This window comes from Puma concolor, chromosome A2 (assembly GCF_028749965.1).
Source record: "Puma concolor isolate L17-30 chromosome A2, mPumCon1.1.hap2, whole genome shotgun sequence".
NCBI lineage: Eukaryota > Metazoa > Chordata > Mammalia > Carnivora > Felidae > Puma > Puma concolor.
In genome coordinates this window covers 161,797,658-161,814,939 of record NC_141668.1, presented here as the reverse complement: position 1 = coordinate 161,814,939, position 17,282 = coordinate 161,797,658, and the positions used below count along the sequence as shown (strand labels likewise).

The 17,282-nt window shown below is 55.5% G+C and overlaps 1 protein-coding gene and 1 long non-coding RNA gene across 5 annotated transcripts; one reads left to right on the top strand and one right to left on the bottom strand.

Moving 5' to 3' along the window:
- Positions 1-81: 81 nt before the first annotated feature.
- Positions 82-11,248, bottom strand: GIPC1 (GIPC PDZ domain containing family member 1). Of its 4 annotated transcripts, none has more exons than XM_086698853.1 (9): positions 10,074-10,205; positions 7,812-7,902; positions 5,989-6,076; positions 3,496-3,817; positions 2,552-2,737; positions 2,272-2,452; positions 1,409-1,521; positions 1,011-1,092; positions 82-880 (listed from the first exon to the last, which is right to left on the bottom strand). In XM_086698853.1, exons 4-9 carry the CDS (start codon positions 3,781-3,783, stop codon positions 729-731), a joined length of 1,002 nt encoding a protein of 333 aa, XP_086554979.1. In that variant the 5' UTR covers positions 3,784-3,817; positions 5,989-6,076; positions 7,812-7,902; positions 10,074-10,205; the 3' UTR covers positions 82-728. The 4 variants fall into 4 exon arrangements, with proteins under 4 accessions (XP_086554979.1, XP_086554978.1, XP_025772027.1 ...); XM_086698852.1 differs by having other exon boundaries at positions 7,812-7,935; positions 10,074-10,197; XM_025916242.2 differs by lacking the exons at positions 7,812-7,902; positions 10,074-10,205 and adding an exon at positions 11,228-11,248.
- LOC147583727 (uncharacterized) lies at positions 10,463-15,948 on the top strand. The gene is made up of 3 exons (XR_015248498.1): positions 10,463-10,566; positions 11,157-11,324; positions 14,467-15,948. It is a non-coding gene; the product is annotated as an uncharacterized LOC147583727 (long non-coding RNA).
- Positions 15,949-17,282: the final 1,334 nt, after the last annotated feature.

Here is a 17,282-nt window from a genome sequence, read left to right as displayed (position 1 = left end):
TGAAGGGGATGGATTTCAGCTGCTACATTCTTTCCCAGCCTTGGCTCTCCCCCTTCTCCCACCCCGAAGCCGCCACACAGGTCCAACGGCAGATAGATTCTTTATGTTCAAGACAGCAAATTCAGATACAAAAGCCCACCGCCATCCTCCCTCCTGCCCCTTCTGTCCGGGGCTGGGCTGAGGGAGACACAGGGGGCAGGGGAGGGAGGGAGGTTGGGGGGTTCACAGCAGACTAGTATTTCAAATGCAGAGGTAACAGACTCCACAGCGAGGGGGTTCCTCTGGGGGGGGGCGCGGAGGGGGAGGGCATTGTTGCATTTGCTGAGGGGGGATGCCCCCCTTCTGCATTCCCTGCAGCAGGAAACTAGGGAGGTCACGACCCCCAAAACAGGCCCCAGGGAGACAGAGGGACCAGTTTGGCAGCTGATGCGGAAAGTGTTGCGGGCGGGGGTGGACGCCCAATCTGGCTGGTCCCTCCCCGCGCCCGGCCCGGCTGAGGTAGGTGGGGAACAGGGCAAGGGGGGACCGGGGACCCCACCCAGGGCGGGAGCTGGGGAGGGGTGGTACCGATTGGAGTGGGGCAGGGGCCTGGCCCCACCTCCACTCTGCATCATCCTCGGGCTGCTGAGCCAGGTCCAAGCCGGATGCTGGGGTCCAGGCCACGGTGTCCCTCCCACAGGGGGCTCCCACCAAGCGGAGCCAGGTCACTGAGAGGTCTGGAGGGAGGCCTAGAAGCGGCCGACCTTGGCATCCCCAATGGCACCCCAGACGTCAAAGACAAACTCATCAGGGAAGGCAAAGTCACCAAGCCGTTCGTCCAGGGCCTCCGCCAGCTCATCCGGGTTCCTCTTGTCCTTTCCGAGCTCCACCATGGTGGCCGCTGGACAAGGGTAGGGGGCGGAATGGAAGCACAGATGGCAGAGGTACCCAGGAGACACCCAGCCCCGCAGGACCTAGAAGCCCCTCCCCCAAACTCGCACCCATCCCCAGATCCAGGTGTCCCCACTCACCCAACTCCGTGTCCCGGATGCCCATGTAACTCTCCAGAAGGTCATCTACCTTCTCAATGGCCTTCTCCTCAAAGGCTGAGGGCTGGGGGGTGGGTAGGAGAGACAGCGACACCACAGTGATGTGAATACGTTTGCCATCGTACTTACTGAGTGCCGCATGATCTTTTCACCACTTCCCGTGTATTAAGCCACAGCTCATCCTCACCACAACCCTGGGTGTTATCGTCCCATTTTACACACAAGGAAACTGAGGCCCACTTGCCCAGCAAAAGTCCCAGAGCTGGGATGTGGCAGAGGCAGATGATACATCTAGTGCTCCGAGGTCCTCAGCTAACAAAGGATGCGGCCACCTATGGGTGCGCGGGGAAGGAGGGAGCGGGCTGGGCTAGAGCACTCACCACATCCTCTACTGTGGCGGGGCCGCGGGATCTGAGCCGGAGGGTCCCTCGGCCAGTGCCCAGCTGGGGGCCAGAGCCAGGGCGGCCACCCCCTGAGCGTACGCTGATCATGTCTGTGGGAGGCAGCCGAGGGGTGAGTGAGGGTTGGGGAAGCCCAATTCCAGCATGCCCTGGGCAGGACCCCAGGCATCCTGGCCTCAGTTACCCTCTTCTGCCTTCTTGAAGCTTCTGCAGGCTCTGGGGAGATGGGGCCTGAGGTGACCCCAGGAGGGCAGGACTCCCGACTCAGGCTTGGCATGGACTGGGAGGGACAGCCAGGGGCTGAGAATGGAAAAGGCTGGAGGGGAGATACAAGGGGGCCCTGTTCCCAGGGCAAGAGGGACAGGAAGGGGGTGGGGCCTGGGTCTTGAGCTGCTCTCCCCAAGGCCAAGGAGATATAGCTGCTGGGCCAAGGACCAGCCCTGTCTGCCGGGGGAAGCATTTGAGAGTCCCCCACCCCCAACCTCGGGGGCCTCAGGCCCATTCCGGAGAGTTAGTGAAGCCAGACGGAAATGAGGGGGTACTGGCACAGGGCAGCCAACCCTGGCCTCTCCAGGCTGGGGGGGCTCGCCAGGGTTGGGGGCGCTTGGCTGGGCTAATGGTTCCGGGAAGCTGGGTGCGGGGGCAACTTCCTCCTTGCTCTGGCCCTCCGGGGCTGGGCAGAGAGCCAGCACCCCTCCCCAGGGCAGGGCGGGGCTACCCCTCCATTCCGCCGCAGCTGGCTGGGTTTGGGCGCCACCTGCTGGTGGCTCCCTGCCACTGTAGCCTGAACCCAACAGAATAGGGCGACAACAGGGGTTGGGGGGGGGGGGCAGCCCCCTCACCAAAAGCTTTGCGGGGCTCTGTGAGCTTCAGCGTGAAGGTGCGGCCTCGGGGTAACTCCTTGAGCAGACGGGCCACCTCGTAGTGGCGGCAGCCCAGCAGGCTCTGCCCGTTGATGGCCTCAATCATGTCCCCCACGCTGATGAGCTGGATGTGGTCGATCACGCTTCCCTCCTTAATGCGCTGTGGGGAAAGGAGCCGTGAGTCCCCTTGGCTCGGCCCTTGGGTCCTACGGCCAATCTTTACCCTTAGGACCCGGGTGTCCCCAACCACCCCAGGCACCTTGATGAAGGCATAGCCGGCCCCATTGTCGGTAATGGTGAGTCCCAGCGCCTCCTCGGACTTGAACACCTCTACCTCCTTGCGCTGCCCCTTGATGTGGGCGAAGATGAAGTCCTCCAGCCCGATCTGGCCCCCCAAGAGTTTGTCCATGTCCACTTTGTGGGTGTTGAGGGTACAGAACATCACCTGCATGGGGGGAGACACTCAACCCTCACCTTCATCCCTCGCCCTTTGCTAACCATAACCCAGGGGGATAAACGGAGCTGGGAAAGGGCTGGGGGTCCCCACCCCGGGGCCTGACCACCCCCAGACTGGCCTCCACTGGGATGCAGCTCTTCTAGAGCCGGGATTTCTGTCCTAGCAAAAACTCTCTGCTGGTTCCAGGGCACAGAGCCTGGCACACAGTGGGTGCTCAGTAAAGGGCTTGTGGAATGAATGAAGGGGCACAGAATACCCACCACCCCTACTGAGACCCCTGCATCTACTTCCTGCTCAGTCCCACTGCGGCCCTTCTTGTCCCCCTGCCTTCAGCCCCCCAAGTCCTTGGGGTCAGGCCTCCCAATGCATCCCAGAGAAACGAACCTCACATCTGACCGCCAGACCCCATAATCAACTGGGGCACAAAGCCTCCCGATGCATCATGGGAAGGTAGCATCCAGCCCTGGCCATCCATCTCCGCAGTCCACTGGGGCACAGGCCTCCCAATGCTTAATGGGAACTCAGCACCCAGCCCTACTCTCCAGTTCCCCACAGTTTGCTGGGGTGCAGGCACCCTAACGACTGATGGGAACTCAGCACCCAGTGTGACCCCACCAGTTCCTCCGGTAGGGAGCTGGTGTCGGCGTATGCACCTTCAGCAACTGAGCCGCAGCTCATGGACAGGACGCACGCCCAGGCCTCAGCCCGCCGTCAGGGACCCTGGTGCCCGGCTCCCCGGTGGGTACCTCGGCAGCCGGCAGCCGGAAGGCCTCGGCGATCTTGCCATACAGCTCCTTGACGTTGGTGAAACCCTCGATGCGGCCAGTGGGACTGCCGTGGGCCAGCTGGGTGTGGAACACGAGGCGGGGCCGCAGGGCCGGGGGAGGGGGGGGCAACCCCATTTGGGGCCCCCCCGCCCCACCCCCACCCAGGGGCCCCGGCTCCCCCACGCCCAGCCCCCCACGGCCTGGCTCGGCCTCCTCATTCTCCACCAGAGGCGGCGCCTTTTTCCGCCGCCCCAGTCCCAGCGGCATGAGCGGTGAGAAGCAGGGGGCACACTCAGGAGATCTGCAGGGCGGGAAAGCGGGCTCAGGGCCTGGGCGGTGGCCTCGGGTCGCCTCTCCCCCACTAGGAGCACACTGCTGACCCGATGAACAGACTGGCCTCGGTTCAAAACCCACTCCCAGCGTTTATGTACTGGTACAGAAGTAACCACAGCAGCTAACACCTACTACGACCCCGTGCAAAGTGCTCTGTGACCTTACTTAATCCTCACACGACGTCGTGATATGGGGACAATATTTTGCTACGAATACGCCCACTTAACGAGAAAGTGGAGGCTCAAAGCGGTTACGTTTCTCTTCATTCTTCTAGGTATTTATTCATTATTATTTTTTTAAGTAGGTTTCATGCCGAGTGCGGAGCCCAACACGGGGCTTGAGCCCACGACCCTGAGATCAAGACCTGAGCTGAAATCAAGAGGCAGATGCTTCACTGACTGAGCCGCCCAGGTGCCTCCAGTTTCTCCTTCTTTTTCTACTGGTCGCAGTCACTGGTGCTGTGCACAAAAAGTTTCTGAGTCTCCCTTCAAAGCACACAGCCAGGTGACATTTACTGACCTCCCTGTGACTGGGCAGGCATATGACTAGTTCTGGCCAATGAGCTGTGACAGGAGGGGACACATGGCATTTCTGGGCTGAAGCATTTCAGTACTAGATCAAGAGCCTCTGGGGGGGTCTGCATCTCCCAGGCAGGGTGACCTGACACATTTGTCCAGGTGGCAGCGCCATCAGCCTGGCCCTGAGTGACAACGGACTACGACTAATGGAACCCCCTACTGAGCTGCAATGGAGACGTAGCAGGACTAAAAAAATAAACCTTTGTGGAATTCAGCCACTAAGATTTTGGAGGTTGTCGGTTACTGTAGCAAAACTTGTCCTGATACACTTTCTTTCTTTCTCCTACTGCTATTCTCTCAGTTTCTCTCTCCCACCCTCCTTTCAAATAAGTATCTTTCGCATACTTACTATATGCCATGCACCATTTTAGATACTGCCTTCAGTAAGATGACCAAGGTCCCTGACTAGGGGCACTGTATGCAGTTCCACAGGTTGTTCACTGTGCAAAAGCACCCGACCAAGGTGGCGAGTGGGACTGAAACTCAGCCTCTGCTCTGGCTCGTCGAGCTACATGCCAAGCTGATGTGTTTGCTGGGAGGAAGGCCTGCCTCTTTCTAACTCTCTCCTGGGTGCCATATACGCCAGCTGGGGTTCTGTTCACGCTTTTCCGAAGCATACAGTCCAGAGGAAATGCGCAGCGAGCAAGCCAATGTGTAAAAGCCTAGTATAATTTCTAAAGGTGCAACGAAGACAATAAAACAAGACAAGTGCTTCTACCGACAAAATCAAGGAGGGCCTCTCTGAGCAGGTGAAGCTGAACTTGAGACTTGAATGACAGGAAGAAGCCTCCATATAATGACGTGAGGCAAGACAGCTCCAGGCAGAGGGAACCGCCAGTGCAAAGGCCCTGAGATGGGGACACGCTTGGCATGTGTTTGAGGGACAGCAAGTGGGCCTGCACGGTTGGAACAGAGTGGTGAGGGGGACAGCAGGAGGAGGTGAGGGCAGGGAGGGATAGGGCAGAGCGGGCAGGGCCCTGAGGGCCCAGGCAGGACTTAGGCTTTCGCTCTGAGCGAGGGGGCAGCCGCGAGAGGGCTCTGAGCAGACTCGCGGACTCTGCTCACAGAGCAGCAAGGGGCCAGTGTAACTGGAACAGAGAGAGCGATGCGTGAAGGGGGGGCGTTAAAGAAGTGCTGGGCGTAGGAGGGGTCGACCGTGCCGGCTTCCCAGAATGGGAAGGAGGTCAGGTTTCATTTTCAAGCCACGCACCCTAAGCCACAGAAGCCGGCAGCACTCTCGGGTCTGTCTGCCCCCCACGTGCAAAGTGGTTCCCTAGGCCACTCGCTCTCCCTGGGCCTTGGATGCCTGTTCTGCAGACGGGGACACTCGCCTGGCCAGGCTGTGCTGAGGATCACATCATGCCAAACGATATTCTTCTGTGTAAAGGGGACTTCCCGTTCCCTCCCTTCAACTCTCCTCTTCCAGGGAGCCCTCCCGGATTCCGCCAAGCCCAGTGCGCTGCACTCACACTCACGCAGCCGTTCATTCGCTCCCGCATTCATTCGTCTGCTCTCCACCGCCTCCTCTAGGGGCACCTGGTCCAGCCCCATCATCTCTCACCTACACTAGTGCGGTTGCCTCCTCCGAGTCTCCCGGCTTCTGCCCTCACCCTCCACGGTCTCCGGTCAACACGGCAGCCAGAATGATCCTGTAAAACACAAGTCCCGTCTCACCTCTGTCCTCTGCTTCGACCCCTCCCGGGGCTCCCACCTCATTCACAGTAAAAGTCACCGTCCTCCCCTCCATCCACACGCCCCAAAAGACCTGCCCCCATCGCCTCCCTGCCCCCACCTTCTCCCGCTCTCCCCCTTGCTCGGTCCTCCCAGGCACATGGGCCCGGTCCCTGCCCCTCTAACACACCAGGTACAATCGAGTGTCCGAGCTTTTGCACTTGACTGCGCCCCGTGGCATCCACACAGAGACTGTCACACCTCTTTCAGGTGGGATGTAGATTTCATCCACTGTTCTCGTTCACTGTTTTGGGAAAGGGCAAGGCATTCTGTCTGCCTTGCTCATCCCTATATTCTTAGCCAGAAAACAGTGCCCGGGGGTGTAGCAGGTGCTCAGTACGCATTTGTTGAATGAATGAAGGGATGGATGAAGGAACGATCCTAATAGTCATTAGCCCACCAGTCTCCTGTGCCTGGCTCTGTAGTCCCTGCCCTCGAGGGGGTACTGTCTCCCCAGCAAACACGCAAGCCCCACCTCTGTGATCCTCAGCCCTCACTTCCCAGCATGGTGCTGGGTGCAGGGGAGGTGCTCCATCCGGCCACACAGACACGGAGAGTGTCTCCTTCACCTTTCATCGCAGTTTCGTTTTTACTCCCTTCATCATCAGTGATGCCGAACAACTGTTAACACGTTCATGAACTGGTTGGATTTGTCCTCTTGCAAACTGCCTGTTTAAGTCTTTGCCCGCTTTTAAAAATTGCATTCAGTTTGTTTTTTATCATAATGCCTATCTTTTTTCTTCTTGATTTGCGGGCACTCCTTAGACATTTCAAGTGACCGATCTTTTCTTTTTTTCTTTAATGTTTTTTTTAATGTTTTTATTTATTTTTGAGAGACAGAGAGTGACAGAGCACAAGCGGGGCAGGGGCAGAGAGAGAGGGAGACACGGAATCTGAAGCAGGCTCCAGGCTCCGAGCTGTCAGTGCAGAGCCCGATGTGGGGCTCGAACTCATGAACCGTGAGATCACGACCTGAGCCGAAGTGGGACGCTTAACTGACCGAGCCACCCAGGCGCCCAAGAGACCAGCCTTTCATCGGTTATCCGTCTCTCTATCTCCAGCACCCATCGCAGAAGGCGCTCACAGAACATTTGACAAAAAAGAAAATTCTGAACGAACCAAAACTTTTGCCTCGGGGTATGAAGGTATTTCATCACACTCAATGATGCTTAAACAAACAAAACCACCACGAATCCTCATCATCCCCTCCCCTGGTTCTCCTTCTGCTGCTCCTCATACATTTTAGCAGGAGGCTGAGAACATGCGTCTGGAACCTGGCTTTTCCACTTACTAGCTGTGTGACCCTGGGCAAGTGTCTTAACTTCTCTGAGCTCCAAGGAAATCACGCATGTGGGCGCACAATAAGGGTTCCATAAAGGGTGATTTTTCCTACTAGTTCCATCTGTCCCACCATCTTTCAGTCAGTTGCTAAGATTCAAACTTCCCCCTTTTCCCAGGGCCCCCACATCCAGATCACCAGTTCCCAGCCTCCTCATTCTGCCTACGTTTGCTGCCCTGGTTCAGGCTAGTTTCCATGGCCTTACCTGTGAGGAGGGAATAGTGGTGGTGAAGAAAGTGAGTGATTAATGAAGTTGCCTTCCAGGCTACAAGAGGCAGGATGGCCTGGGTTCAGATCCCACCCCTGCCACTTACCAGCTGTGTGGCCGTGGGCAAGTCACTTCATGTGATGGGGCCTCAGTTTTCTCATCCGAAAAAATGGGCAGAATTCCTGTTTCTCAAGGTGCTTATGGGAGTCCAAAGAGATCACACATACAACCTGATTAGCATTAACAAGCATTCTGCCTGACATTCAATTTAAGGAAACTGTTACTATGATTGTCATTATGATTATTGCCTCCTCCCCTGCCCTGCCCGGGAACATCCCAGTCCTCTCTGCCTGCCTGCCGAGGCCTATGCTAAGCCACCTCCTCCAGGCAGCCTCCCTGGCTTGCCCCAGCGTGTAGGAACCGCCCCTGTGGTCCAGACAGCTCAGGCCCATGAACTTAATTACACGTTGCCCTGGCAGAACTCTTGTCTTCCAGTCTTAGGCTGCTATTTAACTTCGTGTCTCTATTTTAAAATGTAAACCAGATCGCGTCACTACCCGGCTTCCAATTTTACAACAGGTTCCCACCTCACAGGGGAAAAGCTCTGAGCTCCTTAATATGAGCCACAGACCCCTGCGGAACTGCCACTGTGGCCTTACCCCGTGCCCCAGCCACACTATTCCAAGCTCGGTCTAGCCTCAGAGCCTTTGCCCTGGCCGTGCCCCCTGCCCGATCTTCCCATGGCTGCCTACTTTTTGTCATTCAGACCCTGTCTCTGAAGTCACCTCCTCCAAGAGCCCCCCCCACCCCCGCCTTGCCCAACAGATTCTACCAAGCCACCCCCTCATATTTTATTCATAGCACTTTTATTCATAGCACGGAGCACTTCTCCCGTCTGCAGGGATCTTTATTTCCTTGTTAACTTGGTTGTGTCCACGAGAATGACAGCTCCCACAGAGCTGGGAGTTTTGTTCACTATTGTGTTCTCTGTCCCAACAACAGTGCCTGGCACATGGTAGGTGCTCAGTAAGTGTAGAATGAATGGATGTGCCTTATGCCCTCATCCCGCCTACTCTGAGCCCTCCTATCCTCGGAACATGCCTGCCATGGAGTTGCTAACGGCCACCCCCTCCCTACGTTCCCGGTCTCCCCTCAAACCTGAACATAGGGATGGAGGAAAAGAGCGTCAGCTTGGGCGCCAAGCACATTGGCTGGAATCCCAGCATTCCCACCCTCTCTTCCCTGGGAAGGGCCTGAAACTTAGCAACGCCACAACCACGCAGAAGTGCAGTGGGGGCAGCAGGAAGCAGGGGAGGGGGTTCCTGGGGGCTGACATAAACTGGGGGAGGGGGGGACACCACACCCAGCCTCCCCTTGCCAGTAGGATATTGCTTCGGAGAGGAGGGAGGGGGAGGCCTCTGATTCAGTCTTGAAAAACCGGCTCCCGGGTGTTTCCGGGAGAACGCCTACTGCCCAGGGCCTCAGCCCAGGCTTCCCAGAGGGGCCCAGGGGGCAAAGGACCCCAACATCCAGGTCCCCTATGTCCCCCACAGACATCACTCTCTTCTTTGGACCTTGGTATTCGGACCTTGCCTTTCCAGCTTAGGAGAGGCAAAGTAGGGCTGATGTCTGGTGACCTCTTCGGGGGAAAGCAAAAACCGGCAGGTGTGGCCAGATGTGTATGCTTGGGGGCTGGGGATAGCAGCAAGCAGAGAGGCCACGGAGCCATGTGGTCTAGTGGCTGAGACTCCAGATCTGGACTCTGCAGCACGGGTTCGAGTTCCAGATCTGCCACTTACTAGCTAGCTGTGTCACCCTGGGCAAGTCACTCTACCTCCTGGGTCTGTTGCTTCACCTCTAAAAGAAGTAAGCATACCTTCCATGAGGTGTTTAGACCCACTGATACGCATGGTAAATGCCTGACATGGAAGCGTTCAGCAAGTGCCAGCCGGGGTGATTTTTTTCATTATTATTGTCGGGACCTCGGTCCTCCCCAGGTTCCTCTAGGCCCTGGAGGATGGGGACGAGGCCACCTCCAGGGAGATGCCCAGGCAGGGCTCAGAAATACCGACCCCGCGGCTGTCCCTGCCGGGAGGGGTTTTGTCCAGAGGAGCGCAGGGGTCAGGGTGGCCTGTCGGCCCCGTTTGAGCGGCGGGAAGCGTCTGACCCTGCCCCCAGCGGAAAGACAGGCGCCCCTCTGGGAAGGGGCCTCGGGCATCCTGGCGCCCAACCTAGACTTCCAGCCATGTCCCTGGGGCCGGCCCCGCCCCGCTCGATCCGCCGGATCCCCGCGCGTCTGCGGCCCCGCAGGCCCGCGCTGGGGTCCCCGGAGCGGCCGCGCCGCGCCCCGCCCGCGGGGGGCACTCACCTGCGCCGCCGCCGCTACCCTGCGCGCGCCCCGCTCGGCCCTCCGCAAACTCCGGGCCGGGCCTCTCCCGCAGCCGCGGCCAGGGGGGCGGGGCCGGCGCCCGCGCCCCGCCAATCAGAAGCGGCCGTCCGACGCTCGTGGCCAATCCGCGCCGTGCCGCCCCGCCCCGGGTGGTTTCGACGGAAACATTCCAACGGGATCCCTCCGCCTCGTCCGGCTCTTCCCGACCCACTCCCCCCGCGCCGCGGCGCAGTGGACCTTCCCACCCCGCCTAAGCCACGGCAGGCTGTACCACCGTAGGGCGCGGAGGGGGGACCTGAGGCTGGGCCCCTGCCAGTCGCGGGGAAGGAAGGAGACGAGCAGCCAATGGGAAGCTGGGGCCCCTGGACCACGTGCTGGTGGCTGAGTGTCGGTCTGGGGTGTCCTGGGTGGTAAGGGGCGGGAGGGACTGGGGGCTGGTCATCAGGTGGCCGAGGCTGAGTTTCGCCAAGAGGTAAACTCCCCACGTCCGGAAAAGCTGACCCTTTAGGAGACCCGGGAGGGGGCCCAGGGCAGCCCCCGATCCCCTCCTCCTCCCGGTCTGCCCCCGACCCGGCCCGGCCATCCTCGGAGCGGATAAAAGGGAGGCATTCATTCCAGGCCGGCGAGCGGGCGGAGGATCGAGATGAATAGGGAGGGTCCCGAGTGTCCCTGCTTCCTGGGATGGACAATGGACAAGGGCATTCATTCATTCATTCATTCACTCGTCAAATATTTAATGTGCTGCTGTTCCGTGCCAGGCTCTGGCCTACAGACACACCAACGGGGAAGCTGAGTGTGCTTCTGGTAGACGTAACAGCGCGTGCAGAAGGCCTGGAGGCCGGACAGAGAGATACAGCACATTTCAGGACAGTGCCGTATCCTAGGAGCTGGCAAAACCGGGGGAAATGGTGTAATGGAAGGGAAGACAAGGGAGAGATAGACTGTCTGCTTGTTGGTTAGGCCAGCGGATGTTTACTGAGCACGTAATAGGTGCTAGACTATAAGGGGTACCCAACCAGCCCAAGCCATTTCTCTTTCATGAGGCTGTCTCCTCCATCTCAGTGCTCCCCACCCACGCCCGGGTCCTGAGACTGGCACAGAGCAGGGTGACAGCACACATGTGTGAATCTCACCGTCGCCAGGTTTGGCTTGTAACCGAGAGTTCTCAGGCAGGAGGAGGTCCAAGAAACACAGACTCATGCAGACCAGGACGCTGAGTTCCCAGGACAGGTGAGATTTCCTTGTTCTACTTCAAAGCCGGGGCCGCTGGGGCAGTTGGGGCTGGGCCAGGGGCTTGCTGTGTGTTCTGGGAATTGTAGTTCTTGGAGGCCCCTAACGGCTGGACTCTGCTCAAGCTTCATTAAATAACTGGGTCTCTGCAGTCCCCAGGGTGAGTTGTTGCACATCCCAGCCCCGCCAGGGCCTACCGAGGGGAGAAGTGGAAGAGGAGAGTGGGGCCTGGGCTTAGCTGCTGACGGCTTCGAGCGAGACCGGCCCCACCCAGCTGGCAAACACTGCCACTGCCGTGGCAACAGGCACAGCTATTGTCCTTCTCTTCCTGTTCTGCTGACCTCTGCCATCCCCACTGAGTGATCGGTTGCTGTGGCTGGGCCAGTGTCCTCTGTGGGACTGCACCCACTGCCCTGCTTGTGCCTGGCATCTGAGCTGCCTCCCACACACCTGAAGAGGACAGTATGTGGGGCCACGGGGACAGCAGAGTCCTGAGCAGAATCCACCTGGATCCACCTGTTGACTGATGAGGCGCCCAGGGAGGGGTGTGGGGGTTGTCCAAGGGCGCAGAGGTGGCCACCTCTTTACCCAGTGTTACAGCTCAAGAGGCTGGGGGGCCCAGCTGCTGAGGAGCTTAGACCTGAGCGCTACCTCTGCCCCTTTGGGGGGAGGAAAAAGTCTGGAGTGCCAGCTAAAATGTGCTGAAGGAAAGATTGAGTGAGAAAATCCCCATTTTGCAGCCAGTAGAGGAATAATTAATTCAGGCTAGGCTCCTCAGTGGGGGAGTAGATATTCACACAGTCTCAAAGGACCAGCCCACAAATTACTTGTTAATTACAGTGGGAAAAAGATACCTCAGAAAATTCACCATGGAGAAAGTTGGCAGTCACCACTTTAACCAAATGATCAAAATTAACATCATCAGGGATGGGACAGTCTGACCTCACATGCATCTTGCTGTGATGTACTGAGAAGGACACCTGCAAAGTACTTGGTCCTGTCCAAAGTCCTTAACCTGAGTCTAATCATAAGGACACAACCAGATACTTTCCGATTAAGGGGCATTCTGCCGACAAACAAACAAACAAACAAAAAAACCCCAAACCAAAAAACGAAAACCAAAAGTGCCTGGACTCTTCAAACAGATCTATGTCATGAAAGGGAAAGTCAATCTATTCATCCAATGAATGAAGGAGTGAATGAATGAAATGCCGGGAAACTGTTCTAGACTGAAGGAAACAAAGAGATGACAGCCAAAATCAATGTATAATCCTTGATTGGATCCTTGATAAAAATTTCAAAAAGAAAAGGATGAAACAGCTACGAAAGATATTCTGGGGATAATCGAGCATATTTGAATGTGGGTGGATCTTAGATAATATCATATCCAGGTTAAGTTTCCTCAGTGTGGGCATTGCACCATGGTTGGATAAGAGAATGTTCTTATTTGTGGGAGAAACACACTGAATTCTTTAGTGGTATATTTGTGATGGTTGCGACTGCCAAATAGCTCAGAAGAAAACCATATGTGTATATATATTATATACAACATCATAATATGGTATACATTAGTATTAATATAGAGGAGGGGAGGAGAGCGTGAGCAAATGTGGCAAAATAGTAACAATTGTCGCTGAAGCCAGGAGAATAAGTAAGCATATAGGTATTATTTTACTGTTCTTGTGAGTTTTCTTTTTTTTTCCATACATTTTTTTATTCTCTATTTTTTTTTTTAATTTTTTTTTTAACATTTATTTATTTTTGAGACAGAGAGAGACAGAGCATGAACAGGGGAAGGGCAGAGAGAGAGGGAGACACAGAATCTGAAACAGGCTCCAGGCTCTGAGCGGTCAGCACAGAGCCTGACGCGGGGCTCGAACTCACAGCCCTCACGGACCGCGAGATCATGACCTGAGCCGAAGTCGGACACTTAATCGACCAAGCCACCCAGGCGCCCCTATTCTCTATTTTTGAGAGAGAGAGACGGTGAGACAGAGCGCAAGTGGGGAAGGAACAGAGAGAGAGGGAGGCACAGAATTCGAAGCAAGATCCAGGCTCTGAGCTGTCAGCACAGAAGTTGACGTAGGGCTCAAAGTCATGAACCGCGAGATCATGACCTGAGCCGAAGTCGGACGCTTAACCAACTGAGCCACCCAGGCGCCCTAAGTTTTCTTTTTTTTTTTTTAATGTTTGTTTTTGAGAGACAGAGAGAGAGAGAGAGAGAGAGCGCAAGTGGAGAGGGGCGGAGAGAGAGGGAGACACAGAATCTGAAGCAGGCTCCAGGCTCTCAGCTGTCAGCATAGAGCCCCACGTGGGGCTCAAACTCACGGACCATGAGATCATGACCTGAGCAAAGTCGGGCGTTTAACCTACTGAGCCACCAGGTGCCCCAAGTTTTCTTTTTTTTAATGTTTATTTATTTTTGAGAGAGAGAGTGAGTGGGGGAGGGGCAGAGAGAGAGAAAGAGAGAGAGGATCCAAAGCAGACTCCAGGCTCTGAGCTGTCAGCACAGAGCCTGATGCAGGGCTTGAACTCACGAGCCACGAGATCATGACCCAAGCCAAAATCGGTCCCTCAACCGACTGAGCCATCCAGGGGCCCCTCTTTTATTTTTTTTAAGTTTATTTATTTATTTTGAGAGAGAGCAAAAGAGCGAGCAGGAGCAGGGGAGGGGCAGAAAGAAAGAAAGGGAGAGAGAGAGAGGATCCCAAGCAGGCTCCGCACTGTCAGCGCAGAACCTGACTCGGGGCTTGAACTCACGAACCTCGAGATCGTGACCTGAGCTGAAACCAAACATCAGATGCTAACCAACTGAGTCACCCAGGTACCCCTTCTTGTGAGTTTTCTATACCTTTGGAAATTTCAAAATAAACATTAGGGAAAAATACCCCCCAATTCCCTCCCATCTCTGGTGCAACACTGCCATGGGCTTATGTGTACCTTTCTGTTTGTATGTTTCCTTGAAAATGTGCCTTGTTTTATGTGAGTATTCTATTACATTTGGCTTCTTACTTTCCTTTTCCAGTTAGCACTGTATTGCTCGCTTGCTTGTTTGCTTGTCTTGCAGTAGGACTTCAGTATCCATCCGTGTTGTCAATCTCTTGCGTCTGTTTTCTTCTGATTTCTACTTGATGTTCCACAGATGCATCCCTCACGTCTTACGACTCTGTCCCCTGGGGATGGACATCAGGCAGCCTCCAGCTCCCAGCCACTGCAGCCTTGGACATGTCCCTTCAGAGACCTGTGTGGAAATCTCCCTAGGAGAGATATCTGGTTGCAGAGATGCTGGATCACAGGGCACAGTTCATTGCTGTGTGGCGTCCTGGACTAGCTGCCCCCAGCCACACCTTCTGTCAGTGCAGAGGGTCCCATGTACCCACATCTCCACCAGCTGTTAGCTTTATCCAGCTTCTGATTTTTACCACTCTGACTCGATGTCAAGTGACGTCACCATTGCTATCTTTCACATTTCTCTGATTTCAGGTCACTTTGAGCATCTCCTCATTTGCTTGATCGCCTTCAGTTTCTCCTCTTTTGTAAATTGCCTGTTCATATTCTTTGCCCTGTTTGCACTTGGGTTGCTGTCTTTTACTCGTTGATTTGCATGTGCTCCTCATAGAATCGAGCTGTGCCCTGTCCCATCCGATCTGTCCTACACGAAATCTCTGCTCTCCACATGTAGGTATGAGCCACTTGAAATACGGCAAATACAAATTGCGATGTGCCATAAGTGTAAAATACACACCAGATTTCGGAAACTTAGTACAAAGAAAAGATGTAAAAAGATGTAAAATATCTCATTAACTCATTTTTATTCTGTCTACGTTATAATAATAATAATAATGTGGATGTATTGGGCCGCATAAAATGTACTACTCAAATTACTTTCACCTATTTGTTTCTTACTATTTAAAAATTTTTTTAATGTTTATTTATTTTTGAGAGAGAGAGAGAGAGAGAGAGACAGCAGGAGCCTGGGAGGGGCATAGATAGGGAGACACAGAATCCGAAGCAGGCTCCAGGCTTGGAGCTGTCAGCACGGAGCCCGACACGGGGCTTGAGCTCACAAACTGTGAGATTGTGACTGGAGCCGAAGTTGCACGCTTCACCTACTGAGCCACCCAGGTGCTCCTGAGCCGTGTAACTCTCTTAACAGCCCTGTGAGGTATGTGCAGTATGAGGCATTGCGAGCATATTCTCCCATTCTGCCATGTGATGATTCGTGTCACCATTATATCCTTTCTTGGAAGAAAATTCTCAGCTGCAATACAACAGGACTTACCCGCTTGTGGTTTCCACCCATGATGTTTCATTAAAGGGGCTCTTCTCTTAAGTCACAAAGTCATTCTTCTGTATTTTCTTCTATTCGTTCTATGGTTTTGCTTTGCTTTTGCTTCTATTCGTTCTATGTCTTTTATTCCATCTCTCGTCCACCTCAGGTTGTGGGGTAGGATACAGTCTTTTTTCTCCATCACCTCTACTGGTCGCCGGCTGTGTGGCCCTGGGCAAGCCCCTTCGCCCTGTGTGCCTCAGTCTCCTCCTCTCTAAAATGGGAATAATAATAGGACCCACCTCCTAAAGCTGTTATGATTACGTCAGAATAAAATGAGCTCTTCTGTGTCAAGTGCCTACAGTCGTGTTGGGCAGATAGTAAATGCTCAATGAACACCAGCTGCTATCACTAAACGGTGTTGTGGTCACAGAGATGACCTCAGTATGTCATGATAGAAACATGATAGAAATAGACACCTTTATTAAGCTCTTACTGTGTGCCAGGGTCTGTGCTGCCTGCTTTTCATGAATAATCCCACTGGATATCACCCCTATTCTACAGAGGAGGAGGCTGAGGCTCAGAGAGGGGCAGCCACTAGCTCAAAGTTGAACAGTGACTCATAGGTGTGATGTTTTCAACCCCAAGATACCCCTCTGGGTGGGTGGGGCCTGCTCTGAGCCATGGGGGACAGGGAGGACCAAGGAGGGACAATGCCCTGGCCACAGTGATCTTGGGAGTTTGATGGCCTGTGCTTGGGGTCCCCCTATCAGCCTGGCAGGAGTGGTCTCAGCGGGACGGGCCTGGAGGGGAAGCAAAGGAGGTGGCCCTTCCCAGGCTGGGTCCTCTGGCCCCAGGTCTCTCAGGCTCTGCTCCAGCAGCTGCCTTTTGCTGCTGGATTCTAGGATGTCATGATAAAACCCTGAAGTAGCACTGTTTTCTGGAGGGCCAATGGGCAGCTCTCTTTTTGAAATGCATCGCTGGTGATTTCCCACCACCGCCTTGGCCCCTTGCCTCGTCCAGCCCCCCAAGCAGCTGACTTGTGGCATCTCTCCCAGCTCCGTCCTCTCTCCATTCCCGGACCTACAACCCCAACAGCGGCCAGAGGGCGCCTGAGAGCTCGTAAGTCAGGTCCTGTCCCCTCCTCTGCTGAAGGCCCCCCCCCCCCCCCCAAAAAGGCCATCTGCCCACAAGACACCCTTTGCTGAAGTAGCCCATCTGGAGTCAGGCCCAGTCATACTGATGTCCACCAATACCTTCCCAAGGAAAGCTGGGCCCCCACTGAGACAAAACACCCAGGGCCTCAGCCGGGACTTCCAGCAAAGGCAAACCAGGCCCTGTCCCTCCTGACTCAGACTCTTTCAACAGGCTTCTCTTCTGCCTCAGGCTTGTAGGCCTGCCTCAGCAGGGCTCTGGCACCCGGCCTGTCTCACCCAGGCCAGGCCCCGCCCTACCCTGTCCTACCCTCTCTGTTCCAGGCACCCTAGGGCCTCACTCCTCAGCCCAGCCTTTGTCAGCTCACACCCCTTGCGTGCCTAAGAGACTCAAGGGGTGGGGGCTTCGGCTCCCATGGCCCATCCTCGAGCTCTGACAGACTCCTGTCCCCTGGCCTGTTCCCCCAGGGCCAGGCCTCTTCCCTCCAAGCCCTACGGTCATGGGCAGTGCCTTGCCCAGTGTACTGGGCTGAA